The sequence below is a fragment of the Canis lupus genome, chromosome 12, assembly GCF_048164855.1.
Source record: "Canis lupus baileyi chromosome 12, mCanLup2.hap1, whole genome shotgun sequence".
In the NCBI taxonomy this organism is placed as follows: domain Eukaryota; kingdom Metazoa; phylum Chordata; class Mammalia; order Carnivora; family Canidae; genus Canis; species Canis lupus.
Window position 1 is genome coordinate 60584317 of NC_132849.1, and position 21735 is coordinate 60606051.

The window sequence follows — 21735 nt, forward strand, 5'->3', positions numbered from 1 at the left end:
AAAGATGGTCAGCGGGCCTCTGCTTAGCGGTCGATTCTGTCTAGAAAGGCCCTGTTTTCAACCTTATCCTGATGGGCTGCAACTCCGAGAAGGTGGGTTACACTTCAGGACACGGATGTGACCGAAATGAACATGTAAGCACGCTGCTTTCCTGGGCCAGCAACCCCAGAGCCTCGGCACCTGCAGCAGCTATGCCAGGCTTTCGACAGATTCTGATGTCCGCAAAGTATCACCGTGTCTTTCTGCCTCCAGCGCCCCTTTTTGCTCAAGGAAATTAACTTTTAAACATTTTCCATTAAGTAATCCATTCAGGGCATTCCCCGCGTCCCCCGCCCCCAGCCCCTGGCATCTGGCTCAGGGTTGCTCCCTCGGCTTTGATTTGGGGTTAAGTTCCACGGTCACAAAGCACCAGGTGGGGAAGTCTCAGCTTCTCAGCCATCAGCATGTGCTCTCACGGGGATGGATGGAAATTGCCCGACCTCTGGCTCCTGGTACCGACCGAGGGACCTGGAGGGACCTGCCTCCTCCCGGCCCAGGCCTCTGTCTGCATGGCCGCTCAGCATCTCCATCGAAAGCCCTGTTTTCCTCTGCAGGTTTGGGGCAGTAACTCCACCGGGAAATCTGTACAGACGCCCCCACTGCTGCCCGACTCCGACAGTGTCGGGCCGGAGGTGCTGTGGGGGACATGGAGCACGGGACGGCGAGGAACACTGCAAACTAAAACTTCAGGTTAGGGACGTCCACCTGCAATATTTGCACCTTTCTTAGATTCTGTCTAAAACCAACTAATAGTGCTCACTTCGGCAGCACATATGCTAAAATTGGAATGATACAGAGAAGATTAGCATGGCCCCTGCGCAAGGATGACACGCAAATGCATGAAGCATTCCATATTTTAAATAAATAAATAAATAAATAAATAAATAAATAAATAAACCAACTAATATAAAAAGCTGTAGAATAATACGAGAAATTGAAACGCTGATGAGAAATTTGTGATATCAAGTAATAATTGTTGATTTTTTTTTAGATGGGATAATGGTATTAGAGTTCTGGTGGATACAGCCCTTACCTTTTAAAAACATCTGGGGAAATACTCACAAATTGATCAAAAGATACCTGATATTGGCTTCAAAATAGAAAAGCTGGAGAAAGTGAACGAGATACGGAGAACACAAGAGTTGGCCGCCATGCTCTGATGATCGTTGAAGACAGATGTTGAATCCATCTGGGTTCCTTACACTAGACTGGATCATTGTGTCTTTGCTTGAAATTTTCCCCTCAGACAAAGCTAAAACAAACTCTGATGACAGCTTTGACTTTGTACTGTCCCTGTACACACCCTCGTGTTTCACAACTGGCCTCCATAGCTTGTGCTCTTGCGTTACCCCCTCTGCCTGGAGCAGCTTTGTCTTGATTCTTACTTTTCTTCTCTTTCCTCCACTTCTGACCTAATTCCTACTAGTCTTGGCTCTTAGAGTGTTCCCTTGGTATCAGGTTGATTCATCTTTGTACCTTAAATATCTAGCACTGTACGAGGCACGTTGTCAGTAGTCACGCCACCAAGATCATTATTTTTATCTCCTTAGTGTAGTGAGGATTAAGCCACGTGTATAAAGCACCCAGCTTGTTAGAAGCTCGACACCAGGCAACGCCTCTGCTCCCCTTCCACCATTTGAACCTACACCTCCCTCAACCCTCAGTCCCAATGATGTTTCTTCCAGGAAGCTCCTCAAACAACTACTGACCCACTGGTCCCTCTGCTTTGTGAATACTTGTGTCCTCCGACAAATATCTGCTTGACGTTTGCTCTTCCAGGAAGATTTCTATGAGAAAAAGTACTAGGATTCTTTTCAGTTCCTACCTGCCCACCTCCGGGGATTATCACAGTGCTAGCAGGACTACCTAAAATATATTCAGATTGACGGAGGGCAACTGAAATTTGATAATTCTAAGACTGCTGGGAATTGTAAGATGGTAACTCCAATCTTCATAGGAAGGATGAAGCCACTCTAGTAAGTACACACAAAGAGCAAACAGTCACATGCCCATCCATTATGCTTATGCCGTCCAGTGGAGTAGTTAGAAGGGGGCCTGTTGTCACTATTTGTTAAATAAACTTGAGAATCAGGGAAAATGCTCGAGTGCATTCAGCTACTCAGCTGAATTAGTTCATTAGCTGAGTGCGCTGGGAATGAAAGGCCAGGTCTCATGATCCCCTGACACCCTGGTGCCTCTACAACATTCTTGCCCAAAGGGCCATCCAGTTTCTGATCCTCCACACCAGAAAAGTCCTTCCTCACTAAGCTGTTCCTAAATTTTGCTTCTTCTTTTTTTTAAAGATTTTATTTATTCATGAGAGACACACAGAGAGAGGCAGAGACACAGGCAGAGGGAGAAGCAGGCTCCGTGCAGGGAGCCCAATGTAGGACTTGATCCTGGATCTGGGGACCCGGACCTGAGCTGAAGGTAGATGCTCAACCACTGAAGGGGGAAGCCACAGGCGTCCCTCAAATCCTGCTTCTGGAATCAACCACAGAGCACTCACTCTGCAAACATTAAGTCTTTATTGTGCATCAGGTGCTACACTTGACACGGGGCTCGATGGGTCAAGAGGAAATGAGTCGGCCATCAGATAGCTTAGAATATACTGTAAATGGATACAACACGCTGCACCGTGTCATTGTCTCCAAGGGAGACAGTTCTGTGTGACACAAAGACACAGCTTGGTAGTTTTAACCCTCTATTTCACCAGCACTCAGGCCGTAACTTACTTCCCAAAGCCTCCCTACTCACCTCCAGCTGGCGTTGGAGCCTTTTCTTTGATAAACACCAGACAGGCGGGAGCTCTCGGGGGCCAGATTGTGCAGTCCTGGGCAGGGAATGTCAGGGATCTTGGCAGATGGAGGCCCCACGGGACTCAGAGCTCCAAAGGGAGCTTGCCCACATGCTGCACCAGGCAAACAGGCTGTCGGGGAGCTTCTGGTGCACGGGGTCCATATGGTCCCGAGTACCATGCATGCAGATACCTGGGATCTGCAGACAAGCAAGGCACGCATGACTCCTCCAGGGTAGACATGGAAGTTAAGGGAAAAGAGGACCAAGACCAGGTAGGAAAGCCACGGGATCTGAATTAAGTGTTGGCTTCAAGGACAGGCCACAAAACCTGCAAAGGGAGCTGCCTAACAGGAGGGAAAGCTCGCGGGGTGCGTCAGGCACGCTGCTCAGAGAACTCTGAAGGCAGGAAGCGGAGTTGGCAGGGCTGCAGAATCCACAGCTACGGTGACCTAGAAGAGATTCGCGAGGTGGAGTGGGCGGAGGAGGCGGCGGGCAGGGGCCAAACGGCGCCAGAAAAGCTACTCTCCCTTCCAGCCCTGCATCTACCTCGGCCACCCCCGCCCCGTGTGCATTTTTTCGCAGGTGCTTTCGCTTGCGTATTGCAAACACAAGTTTGCGTGGTTGCGACGTTCCTTCTTTTCTGTCCCCCTGCATTGTCTGCTGCTAATAGGTGTTTGTAGTAACTCTCCATCCAGTATCATCTGCATGTTTCATTAACCTGCTGATAACTCCTCAGCCATTAATAAGAAAAATATTCAATTATTATTTAAGGTTCATTGTGCACGGACAACACACCCGTTGTGCAGAAGAGAGAAGCCAAGTGTACACTAACCGCACCCTCATCCTCCTGTCCCTGACATTTCTCAAGTAGCCTAGCGTGGTTGAGTTTTTGTCCTTTCCCCTTTGCAGATCACAAGGATTGTTTTTTAAGGTCCTTGGCTGTCAGGTGGAACCAGAACAACAAAATCTCCAGAGATCCTATCTCCCCAGAGGGACGTTACGTGACCTCATTAGTCACTTCTCATCTGTCACTTTCGTTACTAAGAATCTATATCCTCCCAAGGTCCCTGTGCCCTCATGTAGGATGGGGGCTGGTTCGCCTGTAGACCCCACTAGACCTCGAGCTCCATGAGGACAGGGGTTAGGACGCTCCGCATCTCTTGGTGTTCTCGTTGTCCATGACTTCTGTAAAGCAGGGGTCCGGTGTAGGCGCAAAGGCCCGGTTTTGGCTGTCTCATGCCTCACCTGCACATTCAGACCTGGCCTTCAGCTAAAGTGAATCTCTTCCAGAAGGTGCCGAGTGGCCTTTGTTAACATTTACATCTGCAGTTTTCAATTTCACCCTGGCTCCTATTTCTATTCCATGTCATACCGTGGGGAATGCCCACTTCCACGGTGGTCCTGTCCTAGGAAGTACTTTGTCGTCCTGGACACATGGTTTGGATAAGTCTTCATCCTGTGGTTAATCCTCCTGACACCAACAAGGCTGCCCTATTCCCACATCTCTGAAACTCTTTCTGAAAAGAGGTTCCCCTGGTCACCACTGTCCCTTGCCCTTGAAGTGGCTTTTGGTGTCTGCTTAAGTCCTGAGTTTTCTCTCTACAAACTGTGGGGTTGGGCCTCTGCTCCACAGTCTACCAGTCCCTGGTACGGAGTAACTCTTAACAAGAGCTTCAGTCCCCTTGCTTATAAAGTGAAGAATTTTGAGAATAATAATACTTTCTTTTCCAGAGGGGTTTTGAGAATCAGGTTCATCTACACACAGTGTTGCTCTGGGAGGGAGTGTTTATCATGCAATGGCCATCATCTCCAGCCAGATACTGATCCAGACACCCCAAGAGGTTATGTCATAAATGAGGGGAGGGTGCGAGGTGAGGCAGGTTTGGTTCACAGTATCTGAAAGCATCCAAGAAAATATTTTCCTTTAAAGTCATTGTTTCGGGATCCCTGGGTGGCGCAGCGGTTTGGCGCCTGCCTTTGGCCCAGGGCGCGATCCTGGAGACCCGGGATCGAATCCCACATCGGGCTCCTGGCGCATGGAGCCTGCTTCTCCCTCTGCCTGTGTCTCTGCCTCTCTCTCTCTCTCTCTCTCTGTAACTATCATAAATAAATAAAAATTAAAATAAAATAAAATAAAATAAAAAAAATAAAGTCATTGTTTCTAAGCAGAGTGTTCTCTGGGGCCCTTCCCACATTCTAAGGTATCTCAAGGAATCAAAGCTCACCCAGAGTGGGGAAGGACTATTTTGGGGGTGAGGGGGCCGTATCAAGAGGAGCTTCTGGACCCCGCCTGGGTAACCCTTCACCTTCTGTTCCTGTCTGCCTTCCCTGTTTGGCCTCACCAGGGAAAGACTGTCCACCTGTGGACCGTGCTCGGGCTTGGACCCGTGGATGGGCTTTCTTGTGTTCCCAGAGATGTTGGGAGTCCTGACCACCAAGGCCTGTGAATGTGAGATAGGGTCTCTGAAGATGATCAAGTTAAGACGAGGTCAGAGTGGACTAGGGTGGGCCCAAATACAATGACTCGTGTTCTCATGAAGAGGATACTTGGACACAGACACGCATCCAGGGAAAACACCATGTGAGGATGATAGAGACCCAGGTAATGCAATCTACAAGTCAAGGAAGGTGAATAATTTTTTTTCTTTTTTTCTTTTTTTTTTTTTTTTTTTGGACGGTGAAGAATTGCCAGCAAACCACGAGAAGCCGGGGGAGAGGCCGGGAACAGAATCTTCCTCATGGTCCTCACCCACAACCCTGATGACACTTTGATCTCGGACTTCCAGCCTCCAAAACCATGAGAGAAGAAACTTCTGCTAAGGCCCCCAGTCTGCAGTAACTTGTATGGCAGCCCTCTTCCACTCCCCGTAGCTTTAGAGTGAAGGCCGAGTTCCCAGGCTCTGCACACTGTGCCCTCGAGGTTGGACTCTTGAGTAACTGACACTCAGGTATACCAGTTGGACCAAACTCCAACTGCACCTATTGGCCATTCTTTTGGGACATTCCTGCTGTGTGTGTTGCTTAGCTGACACCTACTCATCTGCAAGACCCAGGTCACCTACAGCATCCTCCCAGCAGCCTCCTCTGACCTTCCCCCCAGGCTAAGTGCTGTGCAAATCCCCACCATAGCACCTGCCACACCTTATTCTCATCGCTAATTGGCAGATCTGCCTCCCATCTAGACCAGGAGCTCCTCATGACTAGAAATAGTGTCTTTGGTGCCAGCAACAAATCCCTGGTTAACAAAACACAGCTCCTCTGATCTGCACCTTAAGATTCTGAGGATGGTTTTGAAATGTACCACAGTATCAGGAACAGGTGTCTGTCCCTAGCCTGCTGCTTCACATCGATGGATGTGGTATATATTCTCCTGTGAGGTTTAAACAAGGAAATGAAAGTCGAGGTGAGTTATCAGAGTTACTATGAAAACAAGCAGCATCTGTGTTGATTCTTTTTTTCCCCCAGTAGTAAAAAAAAGGCTCATTGTCATGATGCTGCCCATCAATTCTGATAGGTTTGTAAGTACTTGTCTCGGGCAGGGAGGCAGCCAACGCGGAGATGCTTGCTGATGCCATGTTTCTGGGTTGGCGCCATGAGGAGGAGGGTGAATGTGCGGCCACTTACCCAGCGACTCGGATCCATTTGGCACCGAGAGCTGAGCACACCCCCAACAGAGAAAACCTCAGAACAGAAAAGCATTCCCCCCAGTGGTGGGAGATCACTTTCCCACATGCCTTTCCTCCCTCCCACCCCCAATCATCCTGTTTTCAATCTCCAGGAGTCAACGAAGAATGTACAAAAAGATGGAGCCAGACAGGATTTACAAAAGTAACCTGTATTCCAGCCAAAATCTCTTTAAAAAGAAATCCCTTCTAAAGGGGGGACAAACTACGTAAGACACAATACATTTAAAATATGTATTGAAATTACAAATCAAACTTTTCCATGTGATTCCAAAGTACAAAACACAACATTAAAAGGCATTCAAACAGCTCTTTTATACATCACAGTGTTAGTGGCACAAAATGTACTGACATTTCAAAAAACACAAACCGAACTTTTTTTTTAACCACTGCATGTAAAATACGTACTGTATACATGTGCATGACCCACTCATGCATATTTTTATACAAGATTAAAATATACCCATGGTAAAATGAGCAAAGAAGGAAGGAAAGGTCAGGCATGTGGCAGGTACCTACCCCTCACCAAAGGCTCCCAGAAGTGTGGAAGACAGGGTTATATAAACCAAAGGGAGAATGGAGCCCGTGGGCTTTACATACCAAAACAGCATGCTCTCCTAGGACTGACGCATTAGCAACTATATTTGAGTGCAGGCCCGTCGTCCTATTTGGCATTTTTGGCAACACCAGCCATAATCTCTTCGTTTTGTGTATTTTCATAAGGACTTGGGTTAATTATAAGGAATAAACAAGCTTTGGTATTTTTTTTTTAAAGAGACCTTCATGAAGCTTTATACATGCAAAATGTTTCTCCCTTGATGATTTCACTGTGATTTATATATATATTTATATATTTATATTTATATACAGGGGCATTTATTAATAAATGAGAATCTGAGAAATATACAAAAAGCCCACCCTGGTTCTTTCCAATCCCCTAATTGTTAAAGACTACCAAGGGAAAATGTCCTCTTCTAACCTGTTAAATAACTTTTAACTTTACGATAGAAGATGAAAAAGACAGAGTCATCTTGGAGTAATTTTTGCGTACCTGGGAATCCTTTTCCCCGTGGGCCCTGCATTCTGGTCAGCAATCGGCCTGGTTCCTACACTGGTTTTATGGAATCGAATGTTGTCGAGAGAATTTGGTTAGGAGGGTGCCACACGGTGGTTCCCTAGTCTCTGGTTGCTCCCGGGGGGGTGAGGAAGAACTGATCTGGATGGCGGCTCATGCAATCGAAGGAACTGACTATGCTCAGATCCCGAGTCAATCTGTGCTATGTGAGTATCTACGGCGACTCCTTCTCTGAGGGCACTGGCCTCCTGTGACCGTCACAAAGCTCCAGGGCCCGGCTACACGGTACATGACGGAGCCAGACCGATAGGCCAGGCACGTCCAAGAAAACTGTATGAGAGGGTCAGAGGGACACAGACGACCGAAGGTCAGCCATGCCCTCCAGCGCCACCCCAACCAGATACCAGTCGCATCGGCCATGGTCGAGGGGTCCTCTTCCCCTCCTCCAGGATTTCAAGGCCTCTAAAGGAATAAACATACATGTGCTTCCAGAACGTCGGCATGAAAACCATCCGTGAAAGTGAATGTAATTTTCAACTAAGACAAGCTATGCCATTTAACACCCCACCTATGAAGTGTAGAGCTCCCCAAGTTCCCCTGGGGAGTGATGGCAAGGCAAGGTTAAAATCCAAGACGCGGGCCATCTTCCCACGCTCTGTGTACATTTTACATCATGCGTGGTTAATATTGCATCCCCACCAATGATGGGAATGAATGGCATTCCCTACTGAAACAGAGGAGTCGGGCTGCAGAAAAGCAAGTTTACGCATGACACCTCAATGCAATCCTGCTGGTATCTTCCTAAGGAACGGAGAGTTTTAGTCATGTTACTATGAAATCAAACCAAGCAAAGTGAAGCATGCTTGGTGCAAAAAATCAGAGCAAGCAGATGCTACTTTGGCTGTGGCCGGCCCCAGAATCTCCGTGGTCCCTACCTAGGTCGAACCACGCGCTTGGGAAATGTGTCAGAGGTGAAGGCACAAGGATGGCTGAGGCTATGGATGTGCAGGATTTGCTTATGGATTTCTCCAGGCTAGATGAACAGCCCAATCCATTAAAAATTAAGAGATCTGGGCTCCAGCCCAGAGAATGTATCCTTTCCAAAGGCTTAGGTCCCACCCCAAAGGAAAGGGGTACTACTATGCAGACTGTGTATGATATGCAATGGGAAGCACCCTGCACAGTAAAGGTGGACCAGGATGGGGTGAGGCCTGCCCCCTGAACACCGGAAACAGGGCCACGAGTCTGCTGGCTTTGATAGGCATCTTAAAGGGTCTGGCTAGACAAGTGCACCCACGGATCCCAGCCTGGGCCCCCGACTCCTGGAGTGTCACCTTCTCTGCAAAGCCATTTACCACCAGACCCTGTCATGACAAATCCACCTACAGGGACTCACTGTCCGGGCTTCATTGAAAAGACAATTTCAGGTGTGTTCTTGTTTTGTTACTGAATTAAAAATTCAACTGTGGTTGTAAGGAGAATGTTCTGAAATGTGATTTTGACACAGATTAGTTTCCTAATGGCTTCGATTTCATAAAGATAACTAATACCACAGGTGGAGAGTGAAGGGGTACAGTTTCTTCTAACCTCTCAAATGTTAGGAACAAAGGAAGAAATTTCTATACGGGGAAGCAAAGCAGCAACCGAGGCCAACACACAAATGCAGAAGTCAAACATACCAAAAACGAAACAAAACAAAAAAACAAACAAACAAAAAAAAAACCCCACCATTTTAAAAATATGCTTGCAACAAGCAAACAAGTCATATTTTGTTTCCATTTCACTCCTTTGTGGAATGTGTAATGAGTTTTTAAAAGTCCCACTAGGATAAACCTACATTTGCCTTTCTTTTATTTTTAGAAGTCCCAGGTTCAATGCAATCAGTTTGCTCAGGTGGCTTTAAAAGTCATATTAAAGCCAACCCTCTGGAAAGAACACACTTTCTCCACTTTTGAAAGTCAACTGATGGAGCAATGTGTGTCTTATCGATCCGTGCATTCTGCTTCTATGGTAACTGTCACCCACAGCCTAGGAGATGCTAAGTTGGTAAGATCCTCTAATCGAAATAACTAAGTGAAATGGAAGGTTTTTGTCCCCCCCCCCCCCCCGTGGGGCAAAATGGTTAGCAACAGGACCTGGAACAGTGTACGATACAGATTTCTCCAAAATAACTTAGTTAAAAACAAAAAACAAAAAAACAAAAAAACAAAACAAAACAAAAAACAGAAAATTGGGAAGCTTCTCCCCTAGCCCCCAGGAGTCGTCCAGTCCTGCCAGGAAGCCCTGCCGGTGAGGACCAATAGCACTGTTCTCTTCTCCCTGTTGCCACGAGGACGCTGAGGCAAGCAGCCAAGCCACAGTGGCTCCCAGCAGAACGATTCCCAAGTAAAGCATTTGGTTTCCAAAGACATTAAAAAATATTTGCTCATACCTGGATGAGAAGAGAGAAGCCCCCAAAGAGAGAGAAGAAAAAAAAAAAAAAAAGGAAAATCTAATGATGAAGATACTCCTTTAAACACATTGGTCATTTTCAAAGAAATGCAACAACATAGGGACCCACGTTGGTAACGGTACGCTGCGTACAGTGTTCAAAACGTCATTACGAGTTTCGAGAAAAACACAAAGAGCGCGTAAGGCTTTCTAAATCTCCTGAAAAGTGGCCGAGCCAGAAAAGTCGTTTAACGGTATCTTCCTAAAATGCACATTTCAAGAAAGGCATAGGATGGTGTAGATGCACCTTGTTGATTTTTCACTACTCAGTTGGAAAAAAAGAAAGAAAGAAAAAAAACACCTTCTAAAAAGGATTTTACTAAATGCCATTAGTAATAAAAACAGTTGTCATAAACAGAGTGCTTTCCTCAAGTCAGAATTATCGGATTCTGTCTGAAGTGAGTTGTAATCCTCCAAAGACTTCTTCTTTCAGCAACGTGGCGCCATCTGGACGCCAAAGAGGAGACGGACAACATTTTGCACGAGAGGGTCTCAGGCAAACCCCAGACACTCCTAGTCTATCACCACTGGGAGAAAACCGCCCTGCTTGCTTCATGCGGCGCCTCCCTTGTCAAGTCGGCGGAGACGGATTGTGTGGGGACGTGCCCTACCCACGCCAGCCTGCCTTCCCCACGCCCGGGGGGCCGCACCCTGGGCCTCGGCGCACGCTCTGACATCACTCCCTGAAATCACGGCATCCGGCGTGACACTGAAGCTCAATGGGGCACATAAGGCAAGAAAGATGTTTAGTGAGAGGGGACGGCGGGGTGGGGTGGGGGAGAGCCACGCTTCCCAGAGGCAGGGGTCTTGTTCCAGCATCGTGCCTTCCTCTAGGTGGGTAATGGGTCGTCGTCACCTTTACTGAACTTGCACTTGCAGCAAAGTACAAACGGCGTGGCCAAGAGCAGGAAAGGCGAGGCCACCAATAGCAGGAGCCCAAATCCAGCAAAAATGCCCACGACCTGCAAGAAGGAAACACAGGAGCAGAGGGTGAGGTGACTAGCCTGCAGGTTCCAGAGCCAAAGTATAAACCACACGACCATCCACCCACCCGTCATCTACCCGTCCATCATCCATTTATGCGTCCACTCAGCCACCCATCTACTCATCTATCCATTTGTCCATCAACCATCCATCCATGCACTCACTGTCCACCCATCCCTTACCCACTATTCATCTACCCAGGCATCGATCCATCCATCCATCCATCCACCCATCCCCACCATCCTCCCACCCATCCATCCATCATCCATCCCCACCATCCTCCCACCCACCCATCCATCACCCATCCTCCTGTCACCCACCCACCCGTCCATCCATCACCTATTCTATCCCCCATCCATCCATCCATCCATCCATCCATCACCTGCCCATTCATTTATCCACTCACCCACCAATACTTCCTTCCATCCCCTTCCTTCCCCTGACTCCCCCTGCCCTTCCCTTCATTTCTTTTTCTTCTTTTCCCTTTCCTGCCCCCCCTTCCACCTAAGCACCCAAACCACCATCCAATTACACATCCAATTAGCCAACAAGCCTCCTCTGAGCCAGGCTATTACAAATATGGAGACACATCACACTGTGGCCCTAGGGGAGCACCCAGTTTGATGGAAAGAGACCCAAGATTTAACCGACTATACATTTTACAAAAACTGCCATCAGGTTTCCAGGTATAAAGGGAGCCCATGGGCCAGGCATTTGTGAAGGGGAAGACGATAAAGATGAGGAGGTGGATAGTGTCCTGGAAAGACTAGGACAGTGTGTTCCAGGTGAGAGAACAGGAGGGACTCAGGCACCGGGCATTAGGGAGGCAGCACCCCTGTGTCATTTCTGGAGGAGTCAAAAACACAGGGCTGTTTTTTTTTAAACCGTTACACGTTTTGACTTAGTTTTATAACACACGCTCACGCCTGGGCGTGAGTAAATGTGGACACACTGTCAGCTAAGACAGGCAGAGCGAATTGGCCAGAAAAGCAGGGTGTTTCCTCTTGGACAGCCGCCTGCGGGGCCGCACCCTTCCCGGCAGAGGGCGGCCCGGAGCGGAGATCTGAGGTTGGAGTCAGCCCGCCACCTACTGTTCACAGCGATAAATACATGGAGGCACCGGGCACTCTGCTCTAATTCCCATTCTGCCCCATTTTTCTCAACTATAAAAATAAACAAATGAGGTACAAGATCTCTAAGGGCCATTATCAACCCTGAAGTATGATCCCAGGCTAGAGCACCCCAGATGTGTGCAGGAAAGTAGACCTTCCATTCCGCCACACAGGCACCACACTGCATTCATAAGTTGACCCGTGTTTTCCGCCCAGCTGGCTCAGCCCACTTGTCTGAACCTAGCGTCGATGGTGGAATTACGGGCTGTGAAATCGGATCAGCTTTTGTTAAAATCACGTGCACACCAATACCTCAGAATACTTGAAAACCCCCAGAAAACGGTTATTTCGAGGGCCCGCACACAACCTCAACTACTTGGAAGACTCGGTCAGTCCCAAAGAAGCCAGGATTCTTTGCAGTTGAAACCCTATCGAAATCCTTGACCAGATGCTTGCATTCTGGGCCAGTGACACATCTTGGCTTCCACCCTATCTTGCCTCTTGCTATGCCCGCCGCTTCCTAAAACAAGGCTATCCATCTCTTGCTGGTCGGTGACAAGAAGATGCAGATACTGCCAGAAGGAAGGCAGCCGGCAGTAAGGAATGAGATAGGAAAAGCAAAGATCACAAAACAAAAATACCCAGTCAGCGAGCATGTTCTAACTGTGTGTCAGGCACTAGGTTTTGCACTGCAGGTGACACGGATGTGTCAACGGTGCCAGGCTCCAGAGGGAGCCACCGCATACGCGGCCTTGTTCGTACTGCCCACCTCTGAGATCTCAAGGTCTGGCTGAGCCCTCAGGCTGAGCTCACACCGCAGCTTCAGAGTAGAGCGCGGGTTCTGTGGCCACGCACAGCCCACCGTGTCTCCCATAGTAAACGTGCAACAGATGTTCAGGAGACGAACCAGCTGGATAGAAACGGGCACCTTCCAAATCCTCCCTTCCAGAGGGTTCTACACACCGTACTCCAGGGCTGGGGGACAACAAGCCAAAATCAAAGACACAGCAGGGTGAATGCATGACACTGGCACTTGGCATTTGCACATGGCCTCGAGGCCTGCGGAGCACACAAGAGATGCAGCAGAGGCCTGGACAGGGACAGGTGAGGGACCGAGGGCTGTGTCGTTTGCAAGTCTTGTCCCAATGCCTCCTTCGGTGACATCTCAGTGGCAGCTTGAAATAGCCCCAAGGGGGTGTTTACACCCCAGGAAGCAGCTGACACAGCAACACGGGAGACTGGGCCACCGCCTGCCCAGGAGCCAGCTGTGAAATACCGGCTATCACACCGCTGGAGGCCAGAGATTCCAGGAGGCAGGAGCGCCAGCAGCGAGCGGAGTCTACACTGACGTCCACCAGGTGACAGCTCCCGCCTCTCTCCTGCCCACCTTTGGTAACAGCCCCTCTTTTCTCTGCTTAATTTGCTGTTCTGAACTCATGAAAGAACGGGTCCTGGTGGGAGGGCAGGCAGATGCCAGAAACAACAAAGGGGGCCAAAACTGCACAGATATGGATGGGAGATGCGGAAAACTGGTGCCAGGGAGCTCAAGGTGGCTTCCCTGGGGAGGCAGCAGGTCCCGCAGGTGTGAGCTCGCTGCAGATGGGCTGAGGCATCCGGGAGAGATAATTGCAGCCACTCAAGGGCTCACAGCAGACCAGGCAGGTGGGCGGGAGGAGGTCGATGTGCAGAAGAGGCACAGGTCAGGAGGAGGTTCTGGAGCAAATCAGCAAGACTCGCAGGGACCCGGGAGCCCTGCCCTCGGGTTTGGCTTGAGGGGGTGGACGTGCCACCTTGGTAATGAGGCAAGAACGATGACTTCCATTTGGACATTTGGAGCTTGAGAGACCCGTGGGCGCCCGCGTGAAGATATCCATGAGGCAGTGGGTACGTGAATCTAGAGCTCCGGGGAGAAGCCAGCAGGTTCCAGGGCCATCGGCACACAGATGTTCAAACGAGTGCGTGCGTCCCAGGGAGGGAGCACAGGCTGGGGAAGCAACAGAATTAAGCCGTCCCGCCAGGTGCGTGCAGGAGACAAGGCCATCTCGGGAGCCCCGGCGGCTCGGGCTGCATAACCAGGCACTGCAGATGGGCCCAAACACCGGACAGCTGTCTCTCCCAGTCCTCGCGGGTGACAGGTCTGAGACCAAGGTGCAGGTAGGGCCGGTCCTCAGCTTGCAGAGGTACACCTTCTCCTGCAGCCTCGCACGGCTGTCCCTCTGGGCTTGCCTCTGTCCTAATCTCTTCCTATAAGGACACAGTCACCCAGCAGCCCCACTGCCCTGGACTCGGATCCCCTGGTGCTGGTTCTGGGTGGCCCCTGACTGGCTGCCCACGTCGTCTACATGGGCCTCCCCTCAATTCCCTCTATTCCTCTCCTGGCCCCAGAGGGCTCCGGGGCACCCACATTCCGCCTCCACACCCCGAGGGCTCTGGGGACCCAGAAGGCAAGGTGCCTGCAGGATGGGCAGCGAGTGCCACGGGGAGGGGGCCCAGCCTGGCCAGGCAAACCGAGGCATCTGCAGGAGCACCCATCTGCAGGAGCACCGGCTGGGGTGCTGCCTGAGGGGCGGCAGGAAGGGGAGCGAGCTGGGGAGTGGGGTTCAGGGCACAGAAAGGAGAGTAAGCCAGGCCTTTTGTCTGAGCCACAGGGAGGCTGGAGAGGCACTTCCCGAAATCAGGGGGATGAAGAGGAGGACAGGATCTCAAGGGAAAGTCTAAGGTCTGCTCATAAGTCCACGGGACATGCACACAGGGCTGCTGGGAGCCAAGGGGGCTGCATGGGCTGGGGAGGGACCACACAGTACAGGAGGGACGGGGGCGCCTAAGCAGGCCCCTCTATCGCCGGGCCACAATCGCTATCAACACATTAATGAGTCGTTTTGATCCCTAGATTATAGTCCACACCAGTGTTATTTCACCAGTGCAAAATCTGGGGCCAAAAACCCATCTCGGAATCTATTTAAGGCAGTGGAGTGGGACTGGGTGTGCTGATTATGCACAAGCGACACCTCGTGCCTATTTCACTGAGCCCTGTGCAAATGACCCTCAGGACAGCTCCGTGCACGAGGCCTCCAGGACACGAGTGTCTGTGCAACGGACTCCCGCCTTCAGCCTGGGCCCGGCGGGCGTCTCCCGTGCGTGACACAGACGGTGCAGGCGGCCACCCTCGGTGCCGTCCCCTGGCTACACGTGGGCTCTCCCTTCACCCTGAGGTGGGCCTGAGGATTCCCTGCTCGGAAGACAAGGGGGAGCTGGTGCAGAGAAGCCCGTCTCCTGTCTGGCGCTGGCGTCCTAAGGAAAGAGATCCATCTAGAGGAGAGGAAAGGCGCCGTCGTCTGCCTCTGACATCCGATGGCCCACCTGTGGGCCGGCTCTGGAAACGGGGCAAAGGGTTCGCAGCCACCGCGTGCAAAGGGACGAGCGGGGAACAGATGGAAGGGCACGGCTGTGAGCATCCAGGACTCTGCAGCTCACCGCGATGGGATGTCGGACGCCTTCTCCTTCCCAGCCACCTGCTACCGCCCCATCCTGGTTTGCAAAAGCACCAGGACTTTTGCTGCAAAAGTTCCAGCAGAAGACTTGTGTGGAATCAAAGAATGAATGAATGAATGAATGAATAAATAAATAAATAAATAACATCTCTTGGGGCAAAATGGAATCGTGTAGGACCTTTACGTGGCAGAGATTCATCTTTTCTGTCCACAGCCCCTCGTCCCAACGCTCCACCGGGCAGGGCTCTGGGTAAACTGTATTTGGCATATGATAGCTTTCCTCCCCTAAAGATATTGGGAGCAGCTGCGATAACCCCGAGGCAGCCCACGGAGACGCTCTCACGGACTCTGTACCTAACAGCGCGAGAGCTAAGGAGCGGGAGCTTTGTCAAGCCCATAGTTACACCAGGCGATCGATGGCAACCCCTAAAAACGGGGAGCTATGGGGACACTGAGTTCGGGGACGCGTCCTGAGTGCCGCTAAGGCCTGCAGTGGGCGAGGCCCGGAGGGGCAGACGCAGCATCTCCCCAAGGAGCTGACGAAGCCGACACCGGCCAGAAGCTCCAAGCAAGGCCGCCGTCAGTGTCACAGGGTGTCTGGCCCTTCTGTGGGACAGGGGAGCCGTATGGGGGCAACACCTGAATGTGAGGGATGCCTGGGGGGCTCAGGGGCTGAGCGTCTGCCTCCGGCCCGGGGCACAATCCTGGAGCCTCGGGATCGAGTCCCACATCAGGCTCCCTGCGGGGAGCCTGCTTCTCCCTTTGCCTGTGTCTCTGCCTCTCTGTGTCTCTCATGAATAAGTAAATTAAAAGAGACCAGAACTTGAGTAAATAGGACCGAACACATCAAGCAGGGAAGACACATGTGGGTGCACGTGGGTATTTTACAGGTGAGAGGGCACCATGTGTTCCTACCATGGGTTTCCGTCAAGCAGGACTCCACAGCCACTGCTGAGAAGTGCTATGGCCTGAGCAGGTGATGGGGGGGACGGAAGGAGGGGCTGGGGTGGGACCCTGGGGGGGACCAGGGACGTCAGCACGAGTCCCGTCTGTGCTTTCCGCTCGGCTGCTCTGACACCTGCTGTGGCTCCCTAGCGCCGCAGGTTTAAGTCGAAGCACGACATCGGGGTCTTCTCCGGGCCTGACCGCCACCCCACTCCAGCTCCCTATCATGCAGACACCCCGGTCCTGTCCCCCCCGGGGTCACATCCTGGGCCTCTGGCCCCTACTCCACGAAAGCCTCCCCTGCAGGCTCCCGTTTCAGACTTGGTCATATTTAGTTCCCCTCTTTCTGCAGTTCTTCTCGAATCTCCCGGCCTGAACAGTCAACAGGAAATACTCCTGTGCTGCCAACACCTCACGCTGCCCTGCAATCCTAGGAGCTCCCGAAACGTGCTTGATCGCTGGTCCCGGGGCTTCCCTCCCGGGGCTGCAGGGGGTGAGGGTGGGGGGTGGCTGGTCAGCCGGGCAGCGGCGCAGAGCAGGGACGGGGTGGGGGGCTGTGAGGGGCCGCAGAGCAGGGAGGGCCCGGAGGTCCTCACTTCTGACGGCAGATACGAGCCTGCGTGATGCCAGAGTGCCCTGGGCAGGGTCGGCGGCACTCGAAGCCCCGTATGTTGTCGCCGGTCACTCTCGGTCACACCAACACTGCCCCCGGCTTCCTCCAACACCACCGCTGCAGGTCGGGGCGCACTCCTCTCATCAGGAGCCTTTCTGTGTCCCCTGGAGAGGGGATGCCAACATCGCTCCCCACTACACCAACCAAACCAGCTCCCTGTCCCCACCCGCCCGGCTCCCCCTGGGGGCACCTCCCCTGGACGCAAGTGGCTCCCATGGGATTCCCGGCCAGACAGGCCCTTTCCTTCCTGAAGCCCCCGAAGGAGACAGTAGCTGCGGGAGCAAGGACACAGGGGACACAGGTCCGTGCCGACTGCCGGCCTTGAGGGGGGACGGGGGCTGTGACCAGGTCAAACGGCAGCCAAGGCCATCGCTCCTGCTTCCCTCCACGTTTCTGGCTCAGGCAGGGGACCAGGGCCGTAGGGGTCACGACGACCAGCAGGCCCTGGTACCGAGGACAGTCTGTCTCCAGATAAGACATGGGTTCAGAGGGGAGGACGGGAGGCAGTCGCAGCAAGGCATCGGAGCTGCAAGAAGCCCGCAGAGCCCGGGGTACAGGACGGGGGCTCTGGGGACAGGCGGGAGCAGGAGGGTTCACGGAGGACATGGCCCTGAACCTGGCTGTGGACAACGGGGCCGCATCTCGAGCAGCGAGCTAGGACACAGAGACCGGGAGGACGCAGGGGCCTGAGGAGGCGGGAAGAGCCCGGCAGGACGGCAGGCCCAGGGCCAGTGCTGGGCAGTCGGGGCATCTATCCACCCCCACCCCGGGCGCTTCCCATGCACTCGCCAGACACTTGAGGCAGGAACTGATGGGGGAGAGTAAAACCCGCATTTCTGCATTCGAGGCTTTGCCCTAAACACAAAGTGTGACTCCTGTCCCAGGATCAGCAACAAGCCAGCGGAGAAGCCACGTCCAAGCAGGAGCCCATCCAAAGGAGACGGGGACGGGGACGCCCCCTCTGATCCAAAGGCAGCAGATGTATACGGGACATGGGGCCAGTCTCAGGGTCCTGTCCGGCCGAGGCTCATGCTGAGGACGAGCCCCTAGGGCAGGAGTGCCTTCAAGCTGAGGGGACCGTGCAGCCTGCGGGGGGCAGGGGGTCCCCACTGTCAACGCTGAAGGCTTAGCACAGCCGCCCACGGGGTCTACACGAACGTCTGCTCCCATCCGGCTCCGCAGGGCACACAGGGTCCCTCAGCAAGTCCCGGGCCATAGGCTTCGGCTCCCACCGTGTCACACTCCGCACTCGGCTGGTTTCCTCACTATCCTCACTGTCCTTTTGATGCTGGTCCGCTCCTATTTTACTGTTTTGCCCAAATCTAACTAACACTAATGCGTGGGCAGCCTCCGCTGCTCTAACCTCTGACCCTGCACCTCCGGGGAGCGGCTCGCCCCACAGAAGCAGGTGCCTGGGTGAGCGCGCGCCGCCGTGCGTGCCTGTCCCCTCCTCCTGCTGGGCCCTGCCATCAGGGCCTCGGGGGGGGGCTTGGGGCCTCATGGCTGGTGCTCAGAAGCTAAAGGAGCGGGCGGGAAGCTGTGCCAGGCTCCTCCCCGAGCAAGGACCCTCGGGTCCTGGTTTCTGCATTTCTCAAGGGACTTTCTCGATTCTGTTGATGCCTATTACCAGGAACTCAGGGCCGCCCTGGATGGCCCAGGGACATGCGACTTCTCGCATGAATCAGGCACAGGGCCAGGGGGTGACTGCCAGGCTGGGGGGGTCTCCACCTGGCCCTGGCGCTCCCCCGGGGAGCTCACGCTTGCCACCAGCGGCGCCGTGGTTGGGAAGCTCAGGCCGCGTGCAGAGACACGGGAAGGAGCTCCAGCAGGGGCACCGGCCCGCAGCGTGTCCACCTCCCCACGACACCCAGGGCACCTCCGCCCCAGCTCGGGCCGCGTGGCGCCTTGTTCACACACAGGCTCGTGAATGACGTCAACACGAGGACGTGAGGCTGATGCATTTGGGGAGGTTGTATACGCAGCCGGGGTACCCCCTTGGGCAAAGCCGCCTTCCCTTGGCTGCTACCCATTCCCTGCACAGAAAAGGCCAGAGTGGAACGACGGGATCCCAGAGTCCTCGCCGGCTCTGGTCCAATGGCCCCGCACAGGCGCCGACAGCTTCCACCACGCAGATCCATGCCCGGCCATCCCTGAAGACGTGGGGGGAAAGGGGCACAGGAGGACGGCGGCCTCGCTCCAGGCCCCTCTACTGCACGGGGTGAGGGTGTGGGTATCGCCAGGGGTAGAACCACGACCCCCCGACGAGCTACCTGTGGAGTCCTGGCCCCAGGACTGCAGGATGGGACCTTGCTTAGAAATAGGCTCTTTGCAGAGGTCACCGTGTTCAAGTGAGGTCATCAGTGTGGGCCCTCGTCCTACACAGTGGGTGTCCTTATTGAAAGGGAAATTTGGCCACAGTGACAGCTGCGCAGAGGACAGGTGGCCTCGCCCAGGGAAGCACCTGCGAGCCAAGAGACACCACGGATGGTCGGCCCGCACCTGAAGCCAGGAGGCCACGGACCGAGTCCTCTGCAGGCTTCAGAGGCAGACCAGCAGGGTCCCGGGGAGGTGCGGGGTGATCCCTGAGGCTGGAGGTGCTCCCCAGGAGGAGGAGGGGGAGGAGGAGGGGGGAGGAAGGGGGGAAGAAGGGGGAAGAGGAGGAGGAGGGGGAAGAGGGGGAGGGGGCGAAGGAGGGAGGACCAGAGGGAGGAGGAAAAGGGGGGAGGGGGGAGAGAGGAAAAGGAGAAGGAGAGGGAGGGAGGGGGAAGATGAGGAGGGGAGGAGGAGTGGGAGAAGGGGGAAAGAGAGGAGGAAGGGGAGGGGGAGGAGGGAGTGAGGGAGGAAGAGGGGGAGGGGAGGGGAGGAGGATGCTTCCACAGCTCTCTAGACCTGGTGAGCTCCGTGGCCTGCACCAGGTCCACAACAGCCTTTGGCGCCCGGCCATCCACACCCCTTCCCACCCAAGCACCCCGTAAGCTGCAGGACTCACTGCTGTTTGGGGTTGAGGACCAGGCAGCCAGCCCCTCGGTCCAGTCCAGCTCGGCTCCCTTAGACCGCTGTCCTGGAAGGCACCCGGGGCTCCGTGCTGACGCACCGTCCGCTGCTCCCCCCGCCACCCCCGCCCCCGGCGGAGGGTCACTCCTGGGACGCACAGCCCGCCACCCCAAGGCCGTCCACCCAGGGCCCCTGCAGGAAGGCCTCCTCAGCCCCACTCTGCGCCTCGTCGGCTCCGCTTGGGCGGCCGTGGGGGAGTCAGCGCTCACAGGGGGAGTCGTCAGCCCTGGATGCGTCAGCCCTGGATGCTCCTCGTCCCCAGCTGGGCTGCACACCTGCCTCGGCGGGAGGCACAGGTGGTGTGACCCTGACAGTGGGCGGGGGCTGTCAAGCTTCTGGGGTTCTGGGGACTCTCTTCTGACACCATCGGCGACCACTGGGCCTCACCCCTGCTGCGGGCCCTCGGGCCTTCACACCAGGGCTCTACCCATCAACCCTTGCCGTTCCCGCAGTCTGAACTCTTCTCTCTACCTGGACCATCCCTCCTCTACCTGGACCATCCTCCCTCTGCCTGGACCATCCCCTCTCCGCCTGGACTGTCCCCCCCTTTACCTGGACCTGGACTGTCCTCCCTCCTCCTAGACCGTCCTCCCTCTGCCTGAACATTCCCCATCCTCCTGGACTGTCCCCCCCCTACCTTGACCGTCCCCCTTCCACCTGGACTGTCCTCCCTCTACCTGGACCGTCCCCCCTCCTCCTGGACCATCCCCTCCTATTTGGACCGTCTCCTCCTACCTGGACCATCCCCCTTCTGCCTGGACTGTCCCTCACCCTGAACCATCCCCTCCTACCTGGACTGTCCCCCCCTTCCTGGACTGTCCCCTACCTGGACCATCCTCCCATCTACCTGGACTGTCCCTCACCCCTGGACTATCCCCCATCTATCTGGACTGTCCCCCCCACCTGGACCATCCCCCCTCTACCTTGACCGTCCCCCTTCCGCCTGGACCATCCTCCCTCTGCCTGACCATCCCCCCTCCTCCTGGACAGTCCCCCCCCGCCTGGACCTGGACTGTCCTCCATCTGCCTGGACTGTCCCCCCTCTACCTGGACCATCCTCCCTCTATCTGGACTGCCCCCTCTGATCCTGGACCATCCCCTCCTACCTGGACCATCTCCTCCTACCTGGACCGTGCCCCCTCCTCCTGGACTGTCCCTCACCCCTGGACTGCCCGCCCCACCTGGACCGTCCCCTCTGCTTTGTCCCCCGCTCCCGCAGCTGGCTCCTCCCCATCACTGTGAAGATCACTCAGAGGAAGCCTCATTACGATGGCATCAGGGGCCGCAGGCTGAGCTCCTGTGTCCTCAGGGCAGGTAGGGACAGGTGCTGGCACTTGGGGAGCTGCCTCGGGGCCTCCCCTGCAGGGGGAAGGGCAGCCTCCTCCTCCCC

The 21735-nt window shown here is 54.1% G+C and overlaps 1 protein-coding gene and 1 non-coding gene across 10 annotated transcripts in view; one reads left to right on the plus strand and one right to left on the minus strand.

Annotated features, from left to right (window-relative positions):
* The first annotated feature begins 791 nt into the window (after positions 1-791).
* Positions 792-898, plus strand: LOC140602050 (U6 spliceosomal RNA). The gene has a single exon (XR_012005089.1). It is a non-coding gene; the product is annotated as a U6 spliceosomal RNA (small nuclear RNA).
* A 5759-nt stretch (positions 899-6657) lies between these two features.
* The window catches only part of RNF144A (ring finger protein 144A), a 118567-nt gene continuing 103489 nt past the window's right edge, over positions 6658-21735 (minus strand). For all 9 annotated transcript variants that reach the window (XM_072771206.1, XM_072771202.1, XM_072771209.1 and 6 more), the window contains one exon: positions 6658-11048. In XM_072771206.1, coding sequence (XP_072627307.1) covers positions 10917-11048 — 132 coding nt within the window. In that variant the 3' untranslated portion in view covers positions 6658-10916. The remainder of the gene's footprint in view (positions 11049-21735) is intronic.